Source organism: Entelurus aequoreus, linkage group LG25 (genome assembly GCF_033978785.1).
Source record: "Entelurus aequoreus isolate RoL-2023_Sb linkage group LG25, RoL_Eaeq_v1.1, whole genome shotgun sequence".
In the NCBI taxonomy this organism is placed as follows: Eukaryota; Metazoa; Chordata; class Actinopteri; order Syngnathiformes; family Syngnathidae; genus Entelurus; species Entelurus aequoreus.
In genome coordinates, this window is record NC_084755.1 from 6,663,314 (window position 1) to 6,688,645 (window position 25,332).

The 25,332-nt window shown below is 40.0% G+C and overlaps 1 protein-coding gene across 1 annotated transcript in view; it reads right to left on the reverse strand.

Annotated features, from left to right (window-relative positions):
* Window positions 1-1,342: 1,342 nt before the first annotated feature.
* LOC133642950 (guanylyl cyclase C-like) overlaps window positions 1,343-25,332 on the reverse strand; it is a 25,685-nt gene continuing 1,695 nt past the window's right edge. Inside the window, exons 2-12 of the mRNA XM_062037373.1 lie at window positions 23,036-23,148; window positions 18,715-18,782; window positions 18,428-18,649; window positions 18,237-18,355; window positions 14,605-14,704; window positions 14,425-14,536; window positions 14,216-14,369; window positions 11,207-11,292; window positions 6,851-6,968; window positions 1,513-1,594; window positions 1,343-1,448 (exon numbers count right to left, since the gene is read on the reverse strand). Coding sequence (XP_061893357.1) covers window positions 1,343-1,448; window positions 1,513-1,594; window positions 6,851-6,968; window positions 11,207-11,292; window positions 14,216-14,369; window positions 14,425-14,536; window positions 14,605-14,704; window positions 18,237-18,355; window positions 18,428-18,649; window positions 18,715-18,782; window positions 23,036-23,148 — 1,280 coding nt within the window. The remainder of the gene's footprint in view (window positions 1,449-1,512; window positions 1,595-6,850; window positions 6,969-11,206; window positions 11,293-14,215; window positions 14,370-14,424; window positions 14,537-14,604; window positions 14,705-18,236; window positions 18,356-18,427; window positions 18,650-18,714; window positions 18,783-23,035; window positions 23,149-25,332) is intronic.

Genomic DNA, 25,332 nt, shown 5'->3' on the forward strand with positions numbered 1-25,332 from the left:
GACGTTTTGTTATGCTCATGTTTTTTGTCATAAAGAAATACAATCATGTGTGCTTACAGACTGTATTCATCTATATTGATATATAATGTATATATTGTGTTTTTTATGTTGATTTAATAAAAATAAAAAAATTATTATTTTTTTTTAAATTTTATTTCTTGTGCGGCCTGGTACCAATCGGTCTGCAGACCAGTACCGGGCCGAGGCCCGGTGGTTGGGGACCACCGTACTAGAGGGCTGTCCAGTCACCCTGCACTACACGTGTTATCCAGCAGAGGGCAGTAATTGATGTACTAGAGGGCTGTCCAGTCACCCTGCACTACACGTGTTATCCAGCAGAGGGCAGTAATTGATGTACTAGAGGGCTGTCCAGTCACCCTGCACTACACGTGTTATCCAGCAGAGGGCAGTAATTGATGTACTAGAGGGCTGTCCAGTCACCCTGCACTACACGTGTTATCCAGCAGAGGGCAGTAATTGATGTACTAGAGGGCTGTCCAGTCACCCTGCAAGATTGCCACAAAGAAGAAAGGAGCGACGCCTGATTTTTGAAGACATACTTTGGCAAATTTGAAAGGGATAAGGTTATTTTTACTGACACATCACTATGAACACTTAATGCAAGGTGAAAACTTAACATCTCATTCAATATTTTATAGTAAAACTGTTTAAATTATGTGTATCAAATTTGAAACAAAGGTAACGTCACTCTAAATGAGTCAATTTGCATTGTATTGCATTATAAATACCATGGAGTCTTTAAATGTTTCAAATAAATAAATACCATGTTTACATTACACAATATGGTATATTTAGATATAAAATACACACATTTGCTGTCGTATTTTGTGGCGATCACTCGGTGTGTGCTGCGATAATAAATGATAGTTGAATGATTTTTATGACAGAGAAAAATCACATTAAAAAATACATAATGATGTTGACTTTTTGTATGCTTCTTTAAATGATAAATAATTACGACAAATGTGAATTCAAGTGATAGAGCTCCTGATATTCTTTTTATGTTTGAAAATAACATGATATATATTTCTGTGTGTTGCATTATGTTTTGTTTTCTAATAAAAATAACATTTTGTGTCCAATTTAAATACAAATTGGAAATCATTTATGAAAATGGATTTTTGTAAAAAAACAAAAAAACATTGCTTTGTTCAGAAGGAGCAATAAAAGTTCCTGCTTTGAACAATTGGAATCTTCTGTCACCTGTCTAGTGGTCCCGGGTCTAAAGGCTTCAAATAATAACCAGCCAGTCTTTTGAACGACTCTTTAGAAGGAACGACTCCTCCAAAGAGCCATAAAGCCCATCTTGAATAAATGGCGCCTAACTTTGTACCTTGAGGAAGACCTCCTTCTCGTCCAGCGGACCAATCAGGTGAGGGCTGATGTGAGACCACTTTTTCTGCATTTGCCGTTCTTTCCTGTTCTGCCTGCCGTGAGTCACATGGACTAAATGAGGCCAAAGGGAGGATTGGATAACTTGCCGCTTCCTACCTGTAGAAGATGAGGGCCATGGCGGTCACCACGACAACGCTGACGCTCAGGACGATCACGATCACATTCTGCGTGCTCAGACCTGCCAGGTGTGTGGGATTGTTATGATCTGCAATATCTCAATTAGTCTCGCAAACTTCCATTCGTTCCTTTGGGGAATTAAGAGTAAAATAGTGAAATGAACAGGAATAAAGTGGATATTTGCATGTGAACATACTGTACTGTACAACACAACTTACATACTGTACTGTACAACACAACTTACATATTGTACTGTACAACTTACATACTGTACTGTACAACACAACTTACATACTGTACTGTACAACACAACTTACATACTGTACTGTACAACACAACTTACATATTGTACTGTACAACACAACTTACATACTGTACTGTACAACACAACTTACATATTGTACTGTACAACACAACTTACATACTGTACTGTACAACTTACATATTGTACTGTACTGTACAACTTACATACTGTACTGTACAACACAACATACATACTGTACTGTACAACACAACTTACATATTGTACTGTACAACACAACTTACATACTGTACTGTACAACACAACTTACATATTGTACTGTACAACACAACTTACATACTGTACTGTACAACTTACATATTGTACTGTACAACACAACTTACATATTGTACTGTACAACACAACTTACAGTAAATGTAGTTCCAATCATAAGTGACATTTCTAATATTCATTGATTTTTTTGGTTGATTGTTCCTGACGTGAATAAATAAGTCAGGTGAGCAGTCTTTGAGGAAAAAGACAATCAGCAGCAATGCTGCCAAAGGAAATGTTGAAAAGTGGGTATTGTTTCCTCAGAGATGTCGTCAGGACCAGCAAGACCTTCTCTGCTGGACTAACAAGACCTTCTCTGCAGGACCAGCAAGACCTTCTCTGCAGGACTAACAAGACCTTCTCTGCAGGACCAGCAAGACCTTCTCTGCTGGACTAACAAGACCTTCTCTGCTGGACTAACAAGACCTTCTCTGCAGGACCAGCAAGACCTTCTCTGCTGGACTAACAAGACCTTCTCTGCAGGACCAGCAAGACCTTCTCTGCTGGACTAACAAGACCTTCTCTGCAGGACCAGCAAGACCTTCTCTGCTGGACTAACAAGACCTTCTCTGCTGGACTAACAAGACCTTCTCTGCTGGACTAACATATTATGTCATATTCATGTCATATTCATGTCATATTATGTCATATTATGTCATATTATGTCATATTCATGTCATATTCATGTCATATTATGTCATATTATGTCATATTATGTCATATTCATGTCATATTCATGTCATATTCATGTCATATTCATGTCATATTATGTCATATTATGTCATATTCATGTCATATTCATGTCATATTCATGTCATATTATGTCATATTCATGTCATATTATGTCATATTCATGTCATATTATGTCATATCCATGTCATAGTATGTCATATTATGTCATATTATGTCATATTATGTCATATTCATGTCATATTCATGTCATATTCATGTCATATTCATGTCATATTATGTCATATTGTCTTCATGTCATATTATGCTGCTTCACTGCTCTTGTTGTGATAGCCAATCAGATCAGGAGTTGTTGTCAGTCAGACCTTCTAGATCAGTGGTCCCCAACCTTTTTGTAGCTGCGGACCGGTCAACGCTTGAACATTTGTCCCACGGACCGGTGGGGGGGGGGGGGGTGTGTATTTAAATTTTTTTTTTTTTTTTTTTTTTTTCCATAAAGAAATACAATCATGTGGGCTTACGGACTGTATACCTGCAGACTGTATTGGTCTATATCAGGGGTCACCAACCTTTTTGAAAGCAAGAGCTACTTCTTGGGTAGTGATTAATGTGAAGGGCTACCAGTTTGATACACACTTAAATAAATTGCCAGAAATAGCCAATTTGCTCAATTTACCTTTAACTATGTTATTATTAATAATTAATGATATTTATCTTTGTGGAAACACTGATCATCTTAATGATTTCTCACAATAAATATATATAGAAACAGATAAATATCAATATGCAACACTTTATTTTTATATTTTCTCTAAGTGCACATTTTTCAAATTGAACATTTTCAAATGATCACTTCTAAGACAGTCTTGTGAAATCACAATATTCCATTTTAACTAGCTAGCCACTAACATTTTTGAACAAATCATGAATTACTTTGCACCATGTTTGTACAAATAATAACTCATGTAAAATACAAAAGTCAACTCTCAAATGTTTAAATCATGTCACACTTTGAACTGGACACCAAATCTGTTATCTGTTTCTTTGTCAGTTAGTGGGAAGCCTGGCATTGCATGCTGTTAACTAGTGTGTTGTACTCTGGTGTGTAACTTGACACTGCAACTCTGAGTGACTCTTGCAGATGTGCATCAGTGAGGCGTGTTCTGTGTTTGTTCTTGATGAAGTTCATGTCAGAAAAGGCTGATTCACAAAGATAAGATTTTTCCTCATTGTTTGCGGAACCTTCTTAATCTCTTGGACATATTTTCACAGCAATCTGACCTTAAGCTTAATTATGATAAATGTAAAATGTTAAGGATCGGAAATCTAAAGGGAACATCCTTTCGAATGGAATGCAAAGTGTTTTGTTTATAAATTATATGCAACCTGTTGTGTTCCCTAATTTTTTTCTGTGTACATGAATGAAGGTGTGTGTTGCTGAGTCCGACTTGGACATTATCTGGACTGGGCCTGCTTTAAAAAACCCTTTAAAAAAATCTAATTTCATTGACAACCTGGTCTGTTGAAGATAAGGCCCTTTTTTAAAAAAATAAAATAAAATAAGATACATAAATAAAAAACATTTTCTTGGATAAAAAAGAAAGTAAAACAATATAAAAATAATTACATAAAAAATAGTAATTAATGAAAATGTTAGTGGACCAGCAGCCTATACAATCATGTGTGCTTCAGGGACTGTGTCCCTTGCAGATGTGTTGTCTATGTTGTGTTCAGGGACTGTGTCCCTTGCAGATGTGTTGTCTATGTTGTGTTCAGGGACTGTGTCCCTTGCAGATGTGTTGTCTATGTTGTGGGAACCAGAATATTGGTAGCAGAAAGAAATAACCCCTTTTGTGTGGATGAGTGTGCATGGGGGAGGTTGTTTGGGTTGATGCACTGATTGAAAGTGTATCTTGTGTTTTCTATGTAGATTTAATTAAAAATCTATTATTTTTTTTTTAATTTTTTTTTTTTTTTTTTTTTTTTTTTAGAACAGGCCCGCGGGCGACTCATCTGGTCCTTACGGGCGACCTGGTGCCTGCGGGCACCGCGTTGGTGACCCCTGGTCTATATTGATATATAATGTATAGTGTTTAAAAAAAAAAAAAAAATTAAATTTCTTGTGCGGCCCGGTACCAATCGGTCCGGTGGTTGGGGACCACTGTTCTAGATGGCCTAAGGCAGATACTGTATATATTGGGATGTTATGAGCTAGGTACAGAGGTGGGTAGTAACGCGCTACATTTACATCTACTTGAGTAACTTTTGGGATGAATTGTACTTCTAAGAGTAGTTTTAATGCAACATACTTTTACTTTTACTTGAGTATATTTATAGAGAAGAAAGGCTACTTTTACTGCGCTCCATTTATCTACATTCAGCTCGCTACTGATTTTTATCCATCTGTTAATGCACGCTTTGTTTGTTTTGCTTTGTCAGACAGACCTTCAAAGTAGGATCTATCGCATGCCTGCGTTTCACCAATCAAATGCAGTCACTGGTGACGTTTGACTCCGTTTCACCAATCAAATGCAGTCACTGGTGATGTTTGACTCCGTTTCACCAATCAAATGCAGTCACTGGTGACGTTTGACTCCGTTTCACCAATCAAATGCAGTCACTGGTGACGTTTGACTCCGTTTCACCAATCAAATGCAGTCACTGGTGACGTTTGACTCCGTTTCACCAATCAAATGCAGTCACTGGTGACGTTTGACTCCGTTTCACCAATCAAATGCAGTCACTGGTGACGTTTGACTCCGTTTCACCAATCAAATGCAGTCACTGGTGACGTTTGACTCCGTTTCACCAATCAAATGCAGTCACTGGTGACGTTTGACTCCGTTTCACCAATCAGATGCAGTCACTGGTGACGTTTGACTCCGTTTCACCAATCAAATGCAGTCACTGGTGACGTTTGACTCCGCTTCACCAATCAAATACAGTCACTGGTGACGTTTGACTCCGTTTCACCAATCAAATGCAGTCACTGGTGACGTTTGACTCCGTTTCACCAATCAAATGCAGTCACTGGTGACGTTTGACTCCGTTTCACCAATCAAATGCAGTCACTGGTGACGTTTGACTCCGTTTCACCAATCAAATACAGTCACTGGTGACGTTTGACTCTGTTTCACCAATCAAATACAGTCACTGGTGACGTTTGACTCCGTTTCACCAATCAAATGCAGTCACTGGTGACGTTTGACTCCGTTTCACCAATCAAATGCAGTCACTGGTGACGTTTGACTCCGTTTCACCAATCAAATGCAGTCACTGGTGACGTTTGACTCCGTTTCACCAATCAAATACAGTCACTGGTGACGTTTGACTCTGTTTCACCAATCAAATGCAGTCACTGGTGACGTTTGACTCCGTTTCACCAATCAAATGCAGTCACTGGTGACGTTTGACTCTGTTTCACCAATCAAATGCAGTCACTGGTGACGTTTGACTCCGTTTCACCAATCAAATGCAGTCACTGGTGACGTTTGACTCCGTTTCACCAATCAAACAGAGCCAGGTGGTCACATGATTAACTGCACATAAAGTTTCTGAAGCAAACAACAAGCTTCAGCTTACATGAACTCAACGTCAAATTTGAGGAAGCACATGGCGGTAAGTAACCTTAGTAGATATTTTGGCTGTCACCGTAGGCTGATGTTAGCTTCCCTGCTATGAATCACTGTCAAATGTACAACAGCTTGGGAACTTCATTAATACTGTAGAAGTACAACAGCTTGGGAACTTCATTAATACTGTATAAGTACAACTGCTTGGGAACTAACAGTGTTGGTGTTGTCATCATAAAATATGATTAGCAGAAACGTAGCAAGCATTAAAAAATGTTGTTTAGATCTTAACTTATTTTATATTGTAGTGATGCTACATAAATCACCCACGGAACTTTTGTTATTGTTAGAGTTCCGGTCGGACGGGATTTGACGAGACACATTTCTGGTGTTGTGTGTGGCACTGAGAGGACACTGAGTGTGGCACTGAGAGGACACTGAGTGTGTGCCATACCTAATGAATGAAAAGTGTTGAAATTACCAACTAGACTCTCAGGCAGATCTTGGGGCAGACGGTTTCCTCTCCAAGGCAGATCTGGATCATGAGCCATCTCTATGGTTTTATTGCAGGATGTGTCAAACACCAGCAGAGTGTCGTACTGCAGGACAACATTGGAAACAAACATAAGAGTGTCATTAATACTGCAGGACAACATTGGAAACAAACATAAGAGTGTCATTAATACTGCAGGACAACATTGGAAACAAACATAAGAGTGTCATTAATACTGCAGGACAACACTGGAAACAAACATAAGAGTGTCATTAATACTGCAGGACAACATTGGAAACAAACATAAGAGTGTCATTAATACTGCAGGACAACATTGGAAACAAACATAAGAGTGTCATTAATACTGCAGGACAACATTGGAAACAAACATAAGAGTGTCATTAATACTGCAGGACAACATTGGAAACAAACATAAGAGTGTCATTAATACTGCAGGACAACATTGGAAACAAACATAAGAGTGTCATTAATACTGCAGGACAACATTGGAAACAAACATAAGAGTGTCATTAATACTGCAGGACAACACTGGAAACAAACATAAGAGTGTCATTAATACTGCAGGACAACATTGGAAACAAACATAAGAGTGTCATTAATACTGCAGGACAACATTGGAAACAAACTTAAATGTTATTACGGTGCTAAACTTTTGCAACATTTCATTATGTTCAAATGTGGAAAATGGAAGAAATTGATTTTTCCTCAAAATTCTACACACAATACCACCTAAAGACAATCTGAACATTTTATTTTGCAAATGTATTTAAAAAAAAGTAGGGATGTCCGATAATGGCTTTTTGCCGATATCCGATATTCCGATATTGTCCAACTCTTAATTACCGATACCGATATCAACCGATACCGATATCAACCGATACCGATATATACAGTCGTGGAATTAACACATTATTATGCCTAATTTGGACAACCAGGTATGGTGAAGATAAGGTCCTTTTTTAAAAAATTAATTAAATAAAATAAGATAAATAAATTAAAAAACATTTTCTTGAATAAAAAAGAAAGTAAAACAATATAAAAACAGTTACATAGAAACTAGTAATGAATGAAAATGAGTCAAATTAACTGTTAAAGGTTAGTACTATTAGTGGAGCAGCAGCACGCACAATCATTTGTGCTTACGGACTGTATCCCTTGCAGACTGTATTGATATATATTGATATATTGTTAATATTAATGACTGTATCCCTTGCAGACTGTATTGATATATATTGATATATTGTTAATATTAATGACTGTATCCCTTGCAGACTGTATTGATATATATTGATATATTGTTAATATTAATAACTGTATCCCTTGCAGACTGTATTGATATATATTGATATATTGTTAATATTAATAACTGTATCCCTTGCAGACTGTATTGATATATATTGATATATAATGTAGGAAGCAGAATATTAATAACAGAAAGAAACAACCCTTTTGTGTGAATGAGTGTAAATGGGGGGAGGGAGGTTTTTTTGGGTTGGTGCACTAATTGTAAGTCTATCTTGTGTTTTTTATGTTCATTTAATAAAAAATAAAAAAACAAAAAAAAACGATACCGATAATTTCCGATATTACATTTTAAAGCATTTATCGGCAGGCCGATATTATCGGATATCTCTAAAAAAAAGTACATTGCTGCATTCATCTTAGTCTAGTCAGGGAGGTGACCAAGACCATGGTCACTCTGTCAGAACTACTGCATTTCTTTGTGGAGAGAGGAGAACCTTCCAGAAAGACAATCCACCAATCAGGCCAGTATGGTAGAGTGACCAGACGGAAGACATTTCTGAGTAAAAGTTTGCCAAAATGCAGCTGAAAGACTCTCAGACATGAGAAAGTCAAGTCTCTGGTCTGATGAGACAAAGATTGAAGTGCTTGGCGGAAAGCAGGCAGCGCTCATCACCAGGCCAGTACCACCCCTTCATCACCAGGCCAGTACCACCCCTTCATCACCAGGCCAGTACCACCCCTTCATCACCAGGCCAGTACCACCCCTTCCCCACCAGGCCAGTACCACCCCTTCCCCACCAGGCCAGTACCACCCCTTCATCACCAGGCCAGTACCACCCCTTCATCACCAGGCCAGTACCACCCCTTCCCCACCAGGCCAGTACCACCCCTTCATCACCAGGCCAGTACCACCCCTTCATCACCAGGCCAGTACCATCCCTTCATCACCAGGCCAGTACCATCCCTACATCACCAGGCCAGTACCACCCCTTCATCACCAGGCCGGTACCACCCCTTCATCACCAGGCCGGTACCACCCCTTCATCACCAGACCGGTACCACCCCTTCCTCACCAGGCCAGTACCACCCCTTCATCACCAGGCCAGTACCACCCCTTCATCACCAGGCCAGTACCACCCCTTCATCACCAGGCCAGTACCACCCCTTCCCCACCAGGCCAGTACCACCCCTTCATCACCAGGCCAGTACCACCCCTTCATCACCAGGCCAGTACCACCCCTTCATCACCAGGCCAGTACCACCCCTTCATCACCAGGCCAGTACCATCCCTACATCACCAGGCCAGTACCACCCCTTCATCACCAGGCCAGTACCACCCCTTCCCCACCAGGCCGGTACCACCCCTTCATCACCAGGCCGGTACCACCCCTTCATCACCAGGCCGGTACCACCCCTTCATCACCAGGCCGGTACCACCCCTTCCTCACCAGGCCAGTACCATCTCTTCATCACCAGGCCGGTACCACCCCTTCATCACCAGGCCAGTACCACCCATTCATCACCAGGCCAGTACCACCCATTCATCACCAGGCCAGTACCACCCCTTCATCACCAGGCCAGTACCACCCCTTCATCACCAGGCCAGTACCATCCCTACATCACCAGGCCAGTACCACCCCTTCATCACCAGGCCAGTACCACCCCTACATCACCAGGCCAGTACCATCCCTTCATCACCAGGCCAGTACCACCCCTTCATCACCAGGCCAGTACCACCCCTTCATCACCAGGCCAGTACCACCCATTCATCACCAGGCCAGTACCACCCCTTCATCACCAGGCCAGTACCACCCCTTCATCACCAGGCCAGTACCATCCCTACATCACCAGGCCAGTACCACCCCTTTATCACCAGGCCAGTACCACCCCTTCATCACCAGGCCAGTACCACCCCTTCATCACCGGGCCAGTACCACCCATTCATCACCAGGCCAGTACCACCCCTTCATCACCAGGCCGGTACCACCCCTTCATCACCAGGCCGGTACCACCCCTTCATCACCAGGCCGGTACCACCCCTTCCTCACCAGGCCAGTACCATCCCTTCATCACCAGGCCGGTACCACCCCTTCATCACCAGGCCAGTACCACCCATTCATCACCAGGCCAGTACCACCCATTCATCACCAGGCCAGTACCACCCCTTCATCACCAGGCCAGTACCACCCCTTCATCACCAGGCCAGTACCATCCCTACATCACCAGGCCAGTACCACCCCTTCATCACCAGGCCAGTACCACCCCTACATCACCAGGCCAGTACCATCCCTTCATCACCAGGCCAGTACCACCCCTTCATCACCAGGCCAGTACCACCCCTTCATCACCAGGCCAGGACCACCCATTCATCACCAGGCCAGTACCACCCCTTCATCACCAGGCCAGTACCACCCCTTCATCACCAGGCCAGTACCATCCCTACATCACTAGGCCAGTACCACCCCTTTATCACCAGGCCAGTACCACCCCTTCATGACCAGGCCAGTACCACCCCTTCATCACCGGGCCAGTACCACCCATTCATCACCAGGCCAGTACCACCCCTTCATCACCAGGCCAGTACCATCCCTTCATCACCAGGCTAGTACCATCCCTACATCACCAGGCCAGTACCACCCCTTCATCACCAGGCCAGTACCATCCCTACATCACCAGGCCAGTACAGCATCATGCTCTGGGGATGGCTTTCAGCGGCAGGATAGAGGGAAAGATGATAGCAGCAATGTACAGAAACATCCTGGAGGAAAACCTTCCCATCCAACTTGATGGAGTTTGAGAGGTGCTGCAAAGAGGAATGGTTGAAAGTGTGCCAAGCTTGTGGCATGGTGACTTGAGGCTGGAACTGCTGCATCAACTAAGTATTGAGCAGAGGCTGTCACTACATACAGTATGTATGCCATTTTGGACTTTTAACACATTTGCAAAAATAAAATCAACTTGTCCAATTGTCATTACGGGGTATTGTGTGTAGAATTTTGAGGACAACATGTATTTATTTAATTGTGGCTGTAAGGTAAGCAAATGTGGACTAAGCTCTGCATAAAGGATTCTTCTCACCTTGCCAGTCTTAGTGGAAGTGTAAATGATGGAGAAGTTGACGTCTCTGTCCCCGTACTCGTCCAGCACGTAGTGTCCTGCCATACCTGCCGGGACAATCACATCACATGACATCTTCTCACATTCACATCACTAAGTACCACTAAGAGTATTGAGCAGTGGGCCCCATCACAGACTAACACATGAGTATTGATCAGTGGGCCCCATCACAGACTAACACATGAGTATTGATCAGTGGGCCCCATCACAGACTAACACATGAGTATTGATCAGTGGGCCCCATCACAGACTAACACATGAGTATTGATCAGTGGGCCCCATCACAGACTAACACATGAGTATTGATCAGTGGGCCCCATCACAGACTAACACATGAGTATTGAGCAGTGGGCCCCATCACAGACTAACACATGAGTATTGAGCAGTGGGCCCCATCACAGACTAACACATGAGTATTGAGCAGTGGGCCCCATCACAGACTAACACATGAGTATTGATCAGTGGGCCCCATCACAGACTAACACATGAGTATTGATCAGTGGGCCCCATCACAGACTAACACATTTAAGGAGGTCATCACGGAAGTAAACAAGGTGGGAGTCCAACTTTCACATACTCTTAATATACAATTATATTCATTATATATCCATCTTATTAACATAATATGTACACACACACACACACACACACACACACACACACACACACACACACACACACACACACACACACACATACACACACACACACACACACACACACACACACACACACACGTATATACAATTAATTTACATGCAGTCTGCTTTTGGACCCCGGCCACATTTTTTTAGCCCAATGTGGCCCCAAGTCTAAAAGTTTGGACAGCCCTTCTTCTTCTATGCTGTAACCATGAGAATATTACATTTATTAATAATATAACCATGAGAATATTACATTTATTGGTAGGCTTGATAGCAAGCCTACCAATTGAGATAAACAAAAGACAAGTGTACATTTTTTATTTGCTTCTTTCTATTTATTTTATTATCTATTTAAGAAACCAAAGTTATTTCCTGTGTGGACATTGGAAATATTTTGTATTTTGTGAATTCTGTTTGCAGAATTTATATTTTGTACAGTATATGTATTCAAATGAAGTTAATTTTGTGTTTTATATTCATGATAATTACACATTTGATACAATTTATACGTATACTTGTGTTATCATTTTTATAAAAACAGACTATTTTAAATTAGTATTACTTTTTTGAAAAAGTGATGTACTTTTTAAAAATGTTAAAAATTGAAACCCTTGTAAATATTTTGTATGTTGTTTGCAGATTTGATATTATATGTTGTATATATTTCTGTATTTATTCAGGTTAGGTTCATTTTCTGTTTTCTATTCAAGTTAATTACATATTCCATATAATTTATACATATTAATATGCTTGTGTTATCATTTTTATAACAACATACTTGTTTCAATTGAAAATGGTTAGGGCTGGCAAAATGATATACTTTTCTTTTAGAGGTGGGGGGGCCTAGGGTGTCTGGTCCCCCTTTGCCCCGGGCCCCCAAATACCTTGCATGAAATGGGCCTGACCACCAGTGCCATAAATAGTCAATAGTGATATGGAATAATTCACATCTAATTATCTTAAGCATCAAAATAAAAGTGCACATGTGAGCATATTTCTCTTATCTACAAACACAACACAACTATCTGATCTCACATCTGGGACTTTGCTCCTGTTTATTATTGTGCTGCATCAGGGGGCTGCTGCACATATATATATATATATATATATATATATATATATATATATATATATATATATATATATATATATATATATATATATATATATATATATATATATATATATATATATATATATATATATATATATATATATATATATATATATATATGTATACTGTATATGTAAGTATGTATGCATGTATGTATGCTTGCATGTATGTATATATGTATGTATGTATACTGTATATGTATGTATGTATGTATGTATGTATGTAAGTATGTATGCATGTATGTATGTATGTATGTATATATGTATGTATACTATATGTAAGTATGTATGTATGTATGTATGTATGTATGTATGTATGTATGTATATATGTATGTATGTATACTGTATATGTAAGTATGTATGTATGTATGCATGTATGTATGTATGTATACTATATATGTAAGTATGTATGCATGTTGGATGTATGTATACTGTATAGGTGTCATGTCTTTTAGATCATGTTTTGTTTAGTTTAGTTATTGGACTCTTTAGTTTCTGTTTACGCTCCATTGTTTTTGTTTCCATGACTACCCATTAGTTTTCACCTGTCCTCATGTCACGCACCTGTCTCACGCTTTGCACTCGCACACCTGTCGCTAATCATGTCACTGCTATTTAAGCCTGTCTGTTTGTGTTGATCGTCCTGGTGACATGATCCTTTCTACCTCTGCTACCTTTCATTCCAAGCCATAGTTCCAAGCCATAGTTCCATGCCATAGTAAGTGTTGTTTTCCTTTTCATGTTCATAATCTCTGCCTTTGTGCAACTTTTTGTTTCATTAGCCAAGTTCGTTCTCCGCCATTGTTTGCTTCCTTTTTTGTAGTTTGTTAGTGTTTAAATAAATATGTACTTACCTTCACGACTTGCCCGCGCCAACTTTCCTTTGCATTCCGGGAAAACAAAATAACCCATAGTCCACGTCTTGACAATAGGTATGTATGTATGCATATATATGTATGTATGTATGTATGTATGTATGCATGAATGCATGTATGTATGTATGTATGTATGTATGTATGCATACTATATATATATGTAAGTATGTATGCATGTTGGATGTATGTATACTGTATAGGTATGCATGTATGCATGTATGTATGTATGTATGCATGTATATATGTATGTATGTATGTATGTATGTCTGAATGTAAGTATGTATTTTCCCTGTCAGCATGCATGGTATAATGTAGTGGTGTCAGTGGGTGTGCTTACCGAGGAAGGAGACATTCCCAAATGGGTTGTCGCTGAGCGGTACGTCGTGAGAGTCTCTGTAGTTGGACTTATTTCGCTGACTCAGCTCCCTCTCCCTGAGCACTTTACCAAACAGCAGGGCGCTGTCATGATAGCCGGCCACGTAGTCGTTGATCTGGCCATGAAAATGAGTTGAAGACTGTGACGGGAGAGTTGAAGAGTCAACTCACCGTGTCGTTGAACTGGAGAGCAGATCCATAGTCGTAGTTCCTCTTTGGGAGCGTGACCACCAGGACGTCCTGCATGCCCTGACTGGACGTGGCGTTGACGTAATACTCAGGGCTGGAATAGAGACATCATCATTCCAGCTTCCATTTCCATGCAGACCAGCCCAGTCTTGTTGGACTTACTTGTAAATGTCCAGAAGAAGGAAGACGGTGTCCTGGTGAAGAGGACCCACTTTGGCCTTCACTGAAACTACGTCGTCAAGACGGCCACAGAGGATGAAAACTGAAAGGAAAACATCAACAACAACTATTCTGTGCACTTCAGGGGTGTCATATAAGTAAATACTGTGCTATTTTTTCTAAATACTTTTCAAATGTGATTTACTCACATTTTTATGGAAGTAGAATTGTCTCACATCAACTTATATATATCAATATGATATTAATACATATGCATATATTAATAAATATACAAATACAAATGTGATATACAAATAAATAAATAATTTGTAAAAATAAACACGTATTTGTAAATATATTTTTAAAATTTCAAAATATATATAAATACAATTTCTAAATATAAAAATGTGCCATACAAATAAATCAATAATTTGTATAAATAAACGTGTATTTGTAAATATATTTTTGAGATTTGAAAATATATATAAATAAAATGTAAAAATGTGACAGACAAATAAATCAAGAATTTGTATCAATAAACATGTATTTTTAAACATATTTTTGAGATTTGAATATAAATATGCTTGATTTTGTGTTTGTATTTATATTGAATTTGCAGATGTGGATCACTTTTTTTGCTTTTGTGTTGATGAGACATTCCTCCCACAAACCACAAATAAATGTGACCTACACACTCCCCTGAACAACCAGCAGAGGGCACTGCAGCCAGAGCGGTCTGGGTCACAGCGCATTATATGCAAAATGCCCGGAGTTCTCTGCACAAAAAAAATCCACGTCTTTCCAGAGAGAACACACAACGGGCCTGAGCTTGCTAACGTTAGCGTTGTATTAGCTAATGCTAATTTATGCAGTTAATCTGAAAGACCATGCTAGCTGCTTATTTTATTGTATCAATACCGTTTAATGACCTTGTCCTGATGTAGATACCAGAGGTGTGGACTCGAGTCACATGACTTGGACTCGAGTCAGACTCGAGTCATGAATTTGATGACTTTAGACTCGACTTGACAAAATGTAAAGAGACTTGCAACTCGACTTAGACTTTAACATCAATGACTTGTGACTTCACTTGGACTTGAGCCTTTTGACTTGACATGACTTGCTACTTTCCCCAAAACCCAAATCTTAAAAAGTTATTTGGGAGCGCTCCGTATCTTTCATTTTGTACGTGTCTGTCTGTCTATCAGCGTGTGTGCTGCCTGTCAGCTGGTGTGCTGTCAGTACAACAGCCAATCAAATTAGTTATACGTTGTTTTCATCACACAGCATTCATCCAATCAAATTGCAGGACAACCACCGAACAAGAGTTGTCAAACAATGCGGCAGAGAGAAACACTTACGCCAAAGTTGGTTTCGTTCGGGTATAAAAACTACGACTTGGTCAACAAAAAACGAATTGCGTATGCAAATCACGCAGTTCGAATATTACAGACGGAGACGCAACAACTTCCAACTTCCAACTTCGTTCGACATTTGAAGTTGCACAAAGAAGGGTAAGTTTTGAATGCAAGCTAACGTTTATTGGCTAAGTAACATGACTTTTATTTGCTGTGTAGTTAAATCAGTGAGGCTGTAAACTCACTGCTAACGTTATAACCATAGACATGTTCTAAGGGTACGCAGCATCGAGTGCTACTGCCTACTGGCGCAGACGAGACGCGGGGCCGCCATCTTGGAGTGGTGATCCGCTCCACTCAGTGCAATTCATTTGTCAGGAGCAATGAACTGTCAGCGCATTTAATTCATTTTACCTCACTGAATACCACTGATTTTCACGCGGTTTTTTGTCATATGTGTAGCTATGATAACGGACACATGTTTTGGCAAGTTTTATTATTCATAGTTTGCTTAACAGTAATATAATATTCTTATACGCTATAAGTGACCAGACGTCCGAGATCAAAACTGGGAATATAATCCCAGAGAAGGGGGAAAAAAACGGTAAACTATTTTTAAATTGAAGAAACAATATGATTAGGTTATATATACATGCGTATATCCTACATAAACAATGTATGAATACATTAGATATCTATATATCTTAGGGACCTATAGACTGTATCTCTGTTGCTGCAGCAGCAGAGAGTTTATTCTGTCTTGACACTTTGTATTGATATTTTGTATTACATTCTTCCCTTAAATGATCATGTTTACAGTGATTGTTATGTATGTAGTTTTTATGTATGTCGCTTTGGATAAAAGCGTCTGCCAAATACTTAAACATATATAAACACCTGAAAGTCTTTATATCAGCTAAAACCACCAATTTGTTTCACTACATTCAGAACAAAACCAAATGCTGTTTTACCCAACAATGTTAGTATTTGAATATTGTTACTTAAAGACTTATTCCTGGTTACAATTATACTGTTAAGAAAGTATTGTCTTATATTTTGCCTAAAATGAGAATGCATCATAATCAGTGGCGGCTGGTGAATTTTGTTTTAGGTGGGGCTGAAAGTTTGTAAACCAAACCCCTGTAGGGGCGTCATCCTCCAACAGAAGATTTATTTGTGATTTTCACATACAAATATTGAAGATCTTTGCTCCTTCTCAACTCTGTGGTAATATTATTTTCATAAAATACAACCAATAGTATGTTAATGTTTGTTTTTGCAAATGTGTTTATTCTGTAAAGGAATGAGTTAAATGTTTAAAATTGTTTAAACTATTAAAATTACTGTTAATAGTGCTATTATGAATTGCAATGTCAGCACTATTTTTTTTCTTGCAATTTCAAATGCACTTGTTTTAATAAATAAATACAGCGTTTTAAAAGCATACACAATCTGTGTAAAAATATTAGTCTGTGGTTAAAAGGACTTGAAAGGACTCGAAACTCAAAATGCAGGACTTGGGACTCGACTTGAGACTTTCCAGTCTCGACTTTGGACTTGACTCTGGACTTGCCTGTCTTGACTCGGGACTTGACTCGAGACTTGAGGGCAAAGACTTGAGACTTACTTGTGACTTGCAAAGCAATGACTTGGTCCCACCTCTGGTAGATACTGATCTCTTATCAGTGCAATGTGTGTCAAATTATCATCATATATCAATCATCATATGACCCTCCCTAGTGTGCCTCTGACTGGCTCGCCAGTGTCTGACCATGTCTGTGACCCAGACCGCTCTGGCCGCAGTGCCCTCTGCTGGTTGTTCAGGGGAGTGTGTAGGTCACATTTATTTGTGCATCTGGTTTGTGGGAGGAATGTCTCATCGACACAATAGCAAAAAAGCGATCCATATATGCAAATTCAATACAAATACAAATACAAAATCAAGCATATTTATATTCAAATCTCAAAAATATATTTACAAATACGCGTTTATTTATACAAATGATTTATTTATTTGTATATCACATTTGTATTTGTATATTTATTAATATATGCATATGTATTAATATAATATTGATGTGAGACAATTCTACTTGCATAGATTTTCCGCAAGATGGCATCAAATATGCAGCATTGGGTAATTAAGATGAAAGGTTTTGTTGAACTCATGACATCTCTCGCAGATTGGACACCTTTGAAAGTGTTGGTGTACAAACACGAGCATGAAGCTGATCCCAATCTGTCCACCTTGTTTGAAAGAGAAGAAAGGACACCCACTGTTACTGTGGCGTTCCTCAGACATGAGGGCTTTGGTCAGTTCATCCTCCGTCCGGAGCATCTGTCTCTTTATCTGCTTGGCAAAGTTGGCTGCTGGTGCTTCCAGCGCATTAGTGTACCTGCGCCGCAAAGAGAAGGCAAGAAGGTGACAAGATGGTGAAGTGGCCGATGAAGCTGCGGGAGCCACTGACCAGAAGCAGTCCTCGGTGGCGTTGTCCACAAACTTCTTGTAGACGTAAACGTGCTCCCACTGGTCCTTGAAGGGCAGCACCTCCATCAGGAAGTTGGACAACATGTCGGAGATCTTGCGCGCCGGCGGCAGGATGCGGGTGAGTTTGGGCTTGTAGTCGCACGACAGGCCGAAGCTCCCCGCCGAGATGATGGGAATGCTCAGGCTCAGGCCGATGACGTCGCTGAAGCACGGGTGGGACATGAGCGGGCCCATAAGGTGAGAGGGAGGTAGCGGCGTCATACTCACTCCACTAACTGGAAGGTGGCGAATGTGCAGGACGGACCCAGCATGACGCATCCCACCTCACCTTTGTTCTGCAGAGACATGACATCAACTTCTTACATTGACAGTCATGTTACCTCACCTACGTTCTGCAGAGACATGACATCAACTTCTTACATTGACAGTCATGTTACCTCACCTACGTTCTGCAGAGACATGACATCAACTTCTTACATTGACAGTCATGTTACCTCACCTACGTTCTGCAGAGACATGACATCAACTTCTTACATTGACAGTCATGTTACCTCACCTACGTTCTGCAGAGACATGACATCAACTTCTTACATTGACAGTCATGTTACCTCACCTACGTTCTGCAGAGACATGACATCAACTTCTTACATTGACAGTCATGTTACCTCACCTACGTTCTGCAGAGACATGACATCAACTTCTTACATTGACAGTCATGTTACCTCACCTACGTTCTGCAGAGACATGACATCAACTTCTTACATTGACAGTCATGTTACCTCACCTACGTTCTGCAGAGACATGACATCAACTTCTTACATTGACAGTCATGTTACCTCACCTACGTTCTGCAGAGACATGACATCAACTTCTTACATTGACAGTCATGTTACCTCACCTACGTTCTGCAGAGACATGACATCAACTTCTTACATTGACAGTCATGTTACCTCACCTACGTTCTGCAGAGACATGACATCAACTTCTTACATTGACAGTCATGTTACCTCACCTACGTTCTGCAGAGACATGACATCAACTTCTTACATTGACAGTCATGTTACCTCACCTACGTTCTGCAGAGACATGACATCAACTTCTTACATTGACAGTCATGTTACCTCACCTACGTTCTGCAGAGACATGACTGAGGGCTAATAAACTTCTTACATTGACAGTCATTTTACCTCACCTACGTTCTGCAGAGACATGACATCAACTTCTTACATTGACAGTCTTGTTACCTCACCTACGTTCTGCAGAGACATGACATCAACTTCTTACATTGACAGTCATGTTACCTCACCTACGTTCTGCAGAGACATGACATAAACTTCTTACATTGACAGTCATGTTACCTCACCTACTTTCTGCAGAGACATGACATCAACTTCTTACATTGACAGTCATGTTATCTCACCTACGTTCTGCAGAGACATGACTGAGGGCTAATAAACTTCTTACATTGACAGTCATGTTACCTCACCTACGTTCTGCAGAGACATGACATCAACTTCTTACATTGACAGTCATGTTACCTCACCTACATTCTGCAGAGACATGACATCAACTTCTTACATTGACAGTCATGTTACCTCACCTACGTTCTGCAGAGACATGACTGAGGGCTAATCAACTTCTTACATTGACAGTCATGTTACCTCACCTACGTTCTGCAGAGACATGACTGAGGACTAATAAACTTCTAACATTGACAGTCATGTTACCTCACCTACGTTCTGCAGAGACATGACTGAGGACTAATAAAGTTCTTACATTGACAGTCATGTTACCTCACCTACGTTCTGCAGAGACATGACTGAGGACTAATAAAGTTCTTACATTGACAGTCATGTTACCTCACCTACGTTCTGCAGAGACATGACTGAGGACTAATAAAGTTCTTACATTGACAGTCATGTTACCTCACCTACGTTCTGCAGAGACATGACTGAGGACTAATAAAGTTCTTACATTGACAGTCATGTTACCTCACCTACGTTCTGCAGAGACATGACTGAGGACTAATAAAGTTCTTACATTGACAGTCATGTTACCTCACCTACGTTCTGCAGAGACATGACTGAGGACTAATAAAGTTCTTACATTGACAGTCATGTTACCTCACCTACGTTCTGCAGAGACATGACTGAGGACTAATAAAGTTCTTACATTGACAGTCATGTTACCTCACCTACGTTCTGCAGAGACATGACATCAACTTCTTACATTGACAGTCATGTTACCTCACCTACGTTCTGCAGAGACATGACATCAACTTCTTACATTGACAGTCATGTTACCTCACCTACGTTCTGCAGAGACATGACATCAACTTCTTACATTGACAGTCATGTTACCTCACCTACGTTCTGCAGAGACATGACATCAACTTCTTACATTGACAGTCATGTTACCTCACCTACGTTCTGCAGAGACATGACATCAACTTCTTACATTGACAGTCATGTTACCTCACCTACGTTCTGCAGAGACATGACTGAGGGCTAATAAACTTCTTACATTGACAGTCATTTTACCTCACCTACGTTCTGCAGAGACATGACATCAACTTCTTACATTGACAGTCTTGTTACCTCACCTACGTTCTGCAGAGACATGACATCAACTTCTTACATTGACAGTCATGTTACCTCACCTACGTTCTGCAGAGACATGACATAAACTTCTTACATTGACAGTCATGTTACCTCACCTACTTTCTGCAGAGACATGACATCAACTTCTTACATTGACAGTCATGTTATCTCACCTACGTTCTGCAGAGACATGACTGAGGGCTAATAAACTTCTTACATTGACAGTCATGTTACCTCACCTACGTTCTGCAGAGACATGACATCAACTTCTTACATTGACAGTCATGTTACCTCACCTACATTCTGCAGAGACATGACATCAACTTCTTACATTGACAGTCATGTTACCTCACCTACGTTCTGCAGAGACATGACATCAACTTCTTACATTGACAGTCATGTTACCTCACCTACGTTCTGCAGAGACATGACTGAGGACTAATAAACTTCTAACATTGACAGTCATGTTACCTCACCTACGTTCTGCAGAGACATGACTGAGGACTAATAAAGTTCTTACATTGACAGTCATGTTACCTCACCTACGTTCTGCAGAGACATGACTGAGGACTAATAAAGTTCTTACATTGACAGTCATGTTACCTCACCTACGTTCTGCAGAGACATGACTGAGGACTAATAAAGTTCTTACATTGACAGTCATGTTACCCACTGGAAGTTCAAGCAAGCCAAGTCGATGGTCCTTGACCAAAATACTACCAAATAGCTACTTTAGAAACCATGCCTGTGCCCAAACCGCTACTTCAAAAATGGAAAACATGCAAATTATTAGATTTTAAAATGAATAGATTTTTAAAAAGGCTTGTGCAATACTAATTAGCTGCTCATTCAAATAGTAAATTACTGGTCTGTCTAACTTGAATGTCACAAAATTCCCCCAAAATACAAAGTTGTTTTTTTAATTGAAATACTTATTTTTCATTTAAATACTTCTTGAGAAATGATGAGTCTGTTCAACTATTTATTATTTACATTATTTACAATCCGGGGTGTGGGGGGGTTAGAGTTGGTTGATATCAACACTTCAGTGCATCATCAGAGAAATGGACATTGAAACAGTGTAGGACTGACTTGGTAGGATATGTACAGCAATTATAAGAAAAAGTGCCTACATTTGATTATTTACAATCCGAGGAGGTGGGATGTGGAAGGGAGGGTGTTAGTTTAGGGTTGAAGTTGCCTGGAGGTGTTCTTTTAGTGCGGATGTAAAGTCACGACTAGTCGGCTCTAATGTTGCTCTTTTCAATCAACACTAAGTTGTAATTATGTGACACGTAATTAGTCAGGCATAATTCAGATGTGAAACTCACCTCACCGTGTTTGTTGTCTGTCAGAAATGCAAACTAGGTTAGCTTAAGCTTAAACTTCCAATGTACGGTGGCCCTGAAGGAACAAAAAGTATGTGGTATTTCATTCCATTGTAAAAGTCTAAGGAGTTTTAGTAATATTATTAAATAACACATCACAATTCCACTTTCATTCATTACAATGTGTATCTTACTGAATTTGCAGCAGATCTTTATGCTCTAATATCGATTGTCATATCAAAAATATCGACACTTTTGATACTTTAGTTCAGGCGTGTCCACACTTTTTCCACCAAGGGCCACATGCTGAAGGGTCTAAGTATGCAGGGGCCATTTTCATATGCTGAAAACAGATATTTAGTCACCTTTGTATTAAAGGTGACTAAATATATTATTATTCATTCTTAGTTAGATCATTTCAGCTGTTCTCATTACATACCCATTTTTTTGCTCTTTTTTTCTTCTATTTTTACTGTTGTTTTTTTCCTCATGTAAGAATATTCTGATTAATGTGTACATGACAGAATGTGTTGACTGGGACTGCCATGCAAGCAAATGGACAGCCTGGTCCAATGAGAGATGTTTGTGGCCATGTGGAGTTTATTTCTCCGCTATCTGTGAGGAAAGTCCAAAGAAAAAGAGGAGTTTGTCCAAACTCACATGCAGCATCTTCAGTATGGCCACACCCTCACAGGTGCTGCTGCCACAGCCTTGTCGGTTGTAGAAGGTGGTGTTGAAGCCGTTGAAGTTTGCAGTTAAAGTAAAGTTGAAGTCTGCAAGCGTGAAGGATGACAGTTTTCATCATTTCATGGCAACAAAGTATTTATGTCTTTTGGTAGCTGAGATTATAATACTGTACATATATATATATATATATATATATATATATATATATATATATATATATATATATATATATATATATATATATAATTGATAGGCTCCAGCACTCCCGTGAGCTTGAAAGGGACAAGTGGTAGAAAATGGATGGATGGTGTATGTGAAAGTTCAAGCCCTACTTTGTTTACCTTTGTGATGGCTTCCTTAAAGTTGTGTAATCAATCAGAAATACCAAGCAGCCAAAATGCACCAAACATGGATAAGTGTGGAGAGAATGTTTTCCCATCATGCATTGTAATGGGTGTCATTTACAATGTTTTGATGTTGGTTGGCTATTTTTTATAATATCCAAAAAGTTCAGTGAGCATGTTGTTATGTGGGACATGTCTGTGGACTTTTTTTTCCCTGTGCCATGACTAGGGTAGGTTGTTTGAATTGGGTCATATAAGTAAATTCTGTGTGTTGAGATTGTAGAAAGTACACTCCATGGTAACTGGCCTGAATCAGTCAAGATGGCTGCAAGTAGGAAGGAACCACACACTCAGGTATTTATATTGAATATGTTAACAGATTGCTTGTTCAGCTCCTGCCCTCTGCGGGACAAATTGAAGACGCCGGCAGGACGCAATTGGCCCGCGGGCCGTAGTTTGGACACCCTTGATTTAGTGGTACGCCAATGAATATTCAACATAGTGTTACTGTTCAAACTGTGTGTAACGCTATCCTCCACTGTTGTAATATAAAGTAGTGTACAGTTGTAACTTATATCTGTCAGTAGACTCGCTATGGAAGCACTGACAACTACAACAAAGATGATGGGGAGAAGATGCTGTCAAAGTGGAGGCACATCCTGAAGAGACTGTCAGAAAGTGACTTGAAGAGGACGTGTAAAACATCATCTATGCAACATTTGGAGCACCATTACATGTGATGTAGACCACAAGGAAGTCTTTTACATCTAGAAAATGATCTGAATATGCACCTTTTGTGTGAAAATAGTCCATCAGCAGTGCACCTTATGATCTGCTGCACCCTATGGTATACTTGTGAAATAAAACCTTTGCCTTGTTTGAATGAATACTTAGGCCTAGCACGCTACTGTGTGTTAATGTTGGTCATTGTAGTGCTACTTGTGTTTTCTGACCTGGGGGGAGTTTGACACCCGCAGATCTCATGAAAAGCAGTGAAGTTGTGTCAAAACTCCACACGCTTTATTTGTGTACTTCAAGGCTGACCTGGCCAGCATGACACCACACATTCACACAACCTGGACTAATTCTTCCATTATTTGTGTACTTCAAGGCTGACCTGGCCAGCATGACACCACACATTCACACAACCTGGACTAATTCTTCCATTATTTGTGTACTTCAAGGCTGACCTGGCCAGCATGACACCACACATTCACACAACCTGGACTAATTCTTCCATTATTTGTGTACTTCAAGGCTGACCTGGCCAGCATGACACCACACATTCACACAACCTGGACTAATTCTTCCATTATTTGTGTACTTCAAGGCTGACCTGGCCAGTATGACACCACACATTCACACAACCTGGACTAATTCTTCCATTATTTGTGTACTTCAAGGCTGACCTGGCCAGCATGACACCACACATTCACACAACCTGGACTAATTCTTCCATTATTTGTGTACATCAAGACTGACCTGGCCAGCATGACACCACACATTCACACAACCTGGACTAATTATTCCATTATTTGTGTACTTCAAGGCTGACCTGGCCAGCATGACACCACACATTCACACAACCTGGACTAATTCTTCAATTAGCTCCTGACTTTCAGCAACTCAAACACAACATGCTTTTTCACAACCTTTAATCAATGTTGGCTTCTAACGTTGACTTGACCATTGAATTATGGTCATTTCCCAAACAAAATTCTACAACTCCAACACAACCTTGAAACAACATGCTTTTTCACAACCTTTAATCAATGTGAAGTGAATTATATTTATATAGCACTTTTCTCTAGTGACTCAAAGCACTTTACATAGTGAAAGCCAATATGTAAGTTCCATTTAAAGCAGTGTGGGTGGCACTGGGAGCAGGTGGGTCAAGTGTCTTGCCCAAGGACACAACGGCAGTGA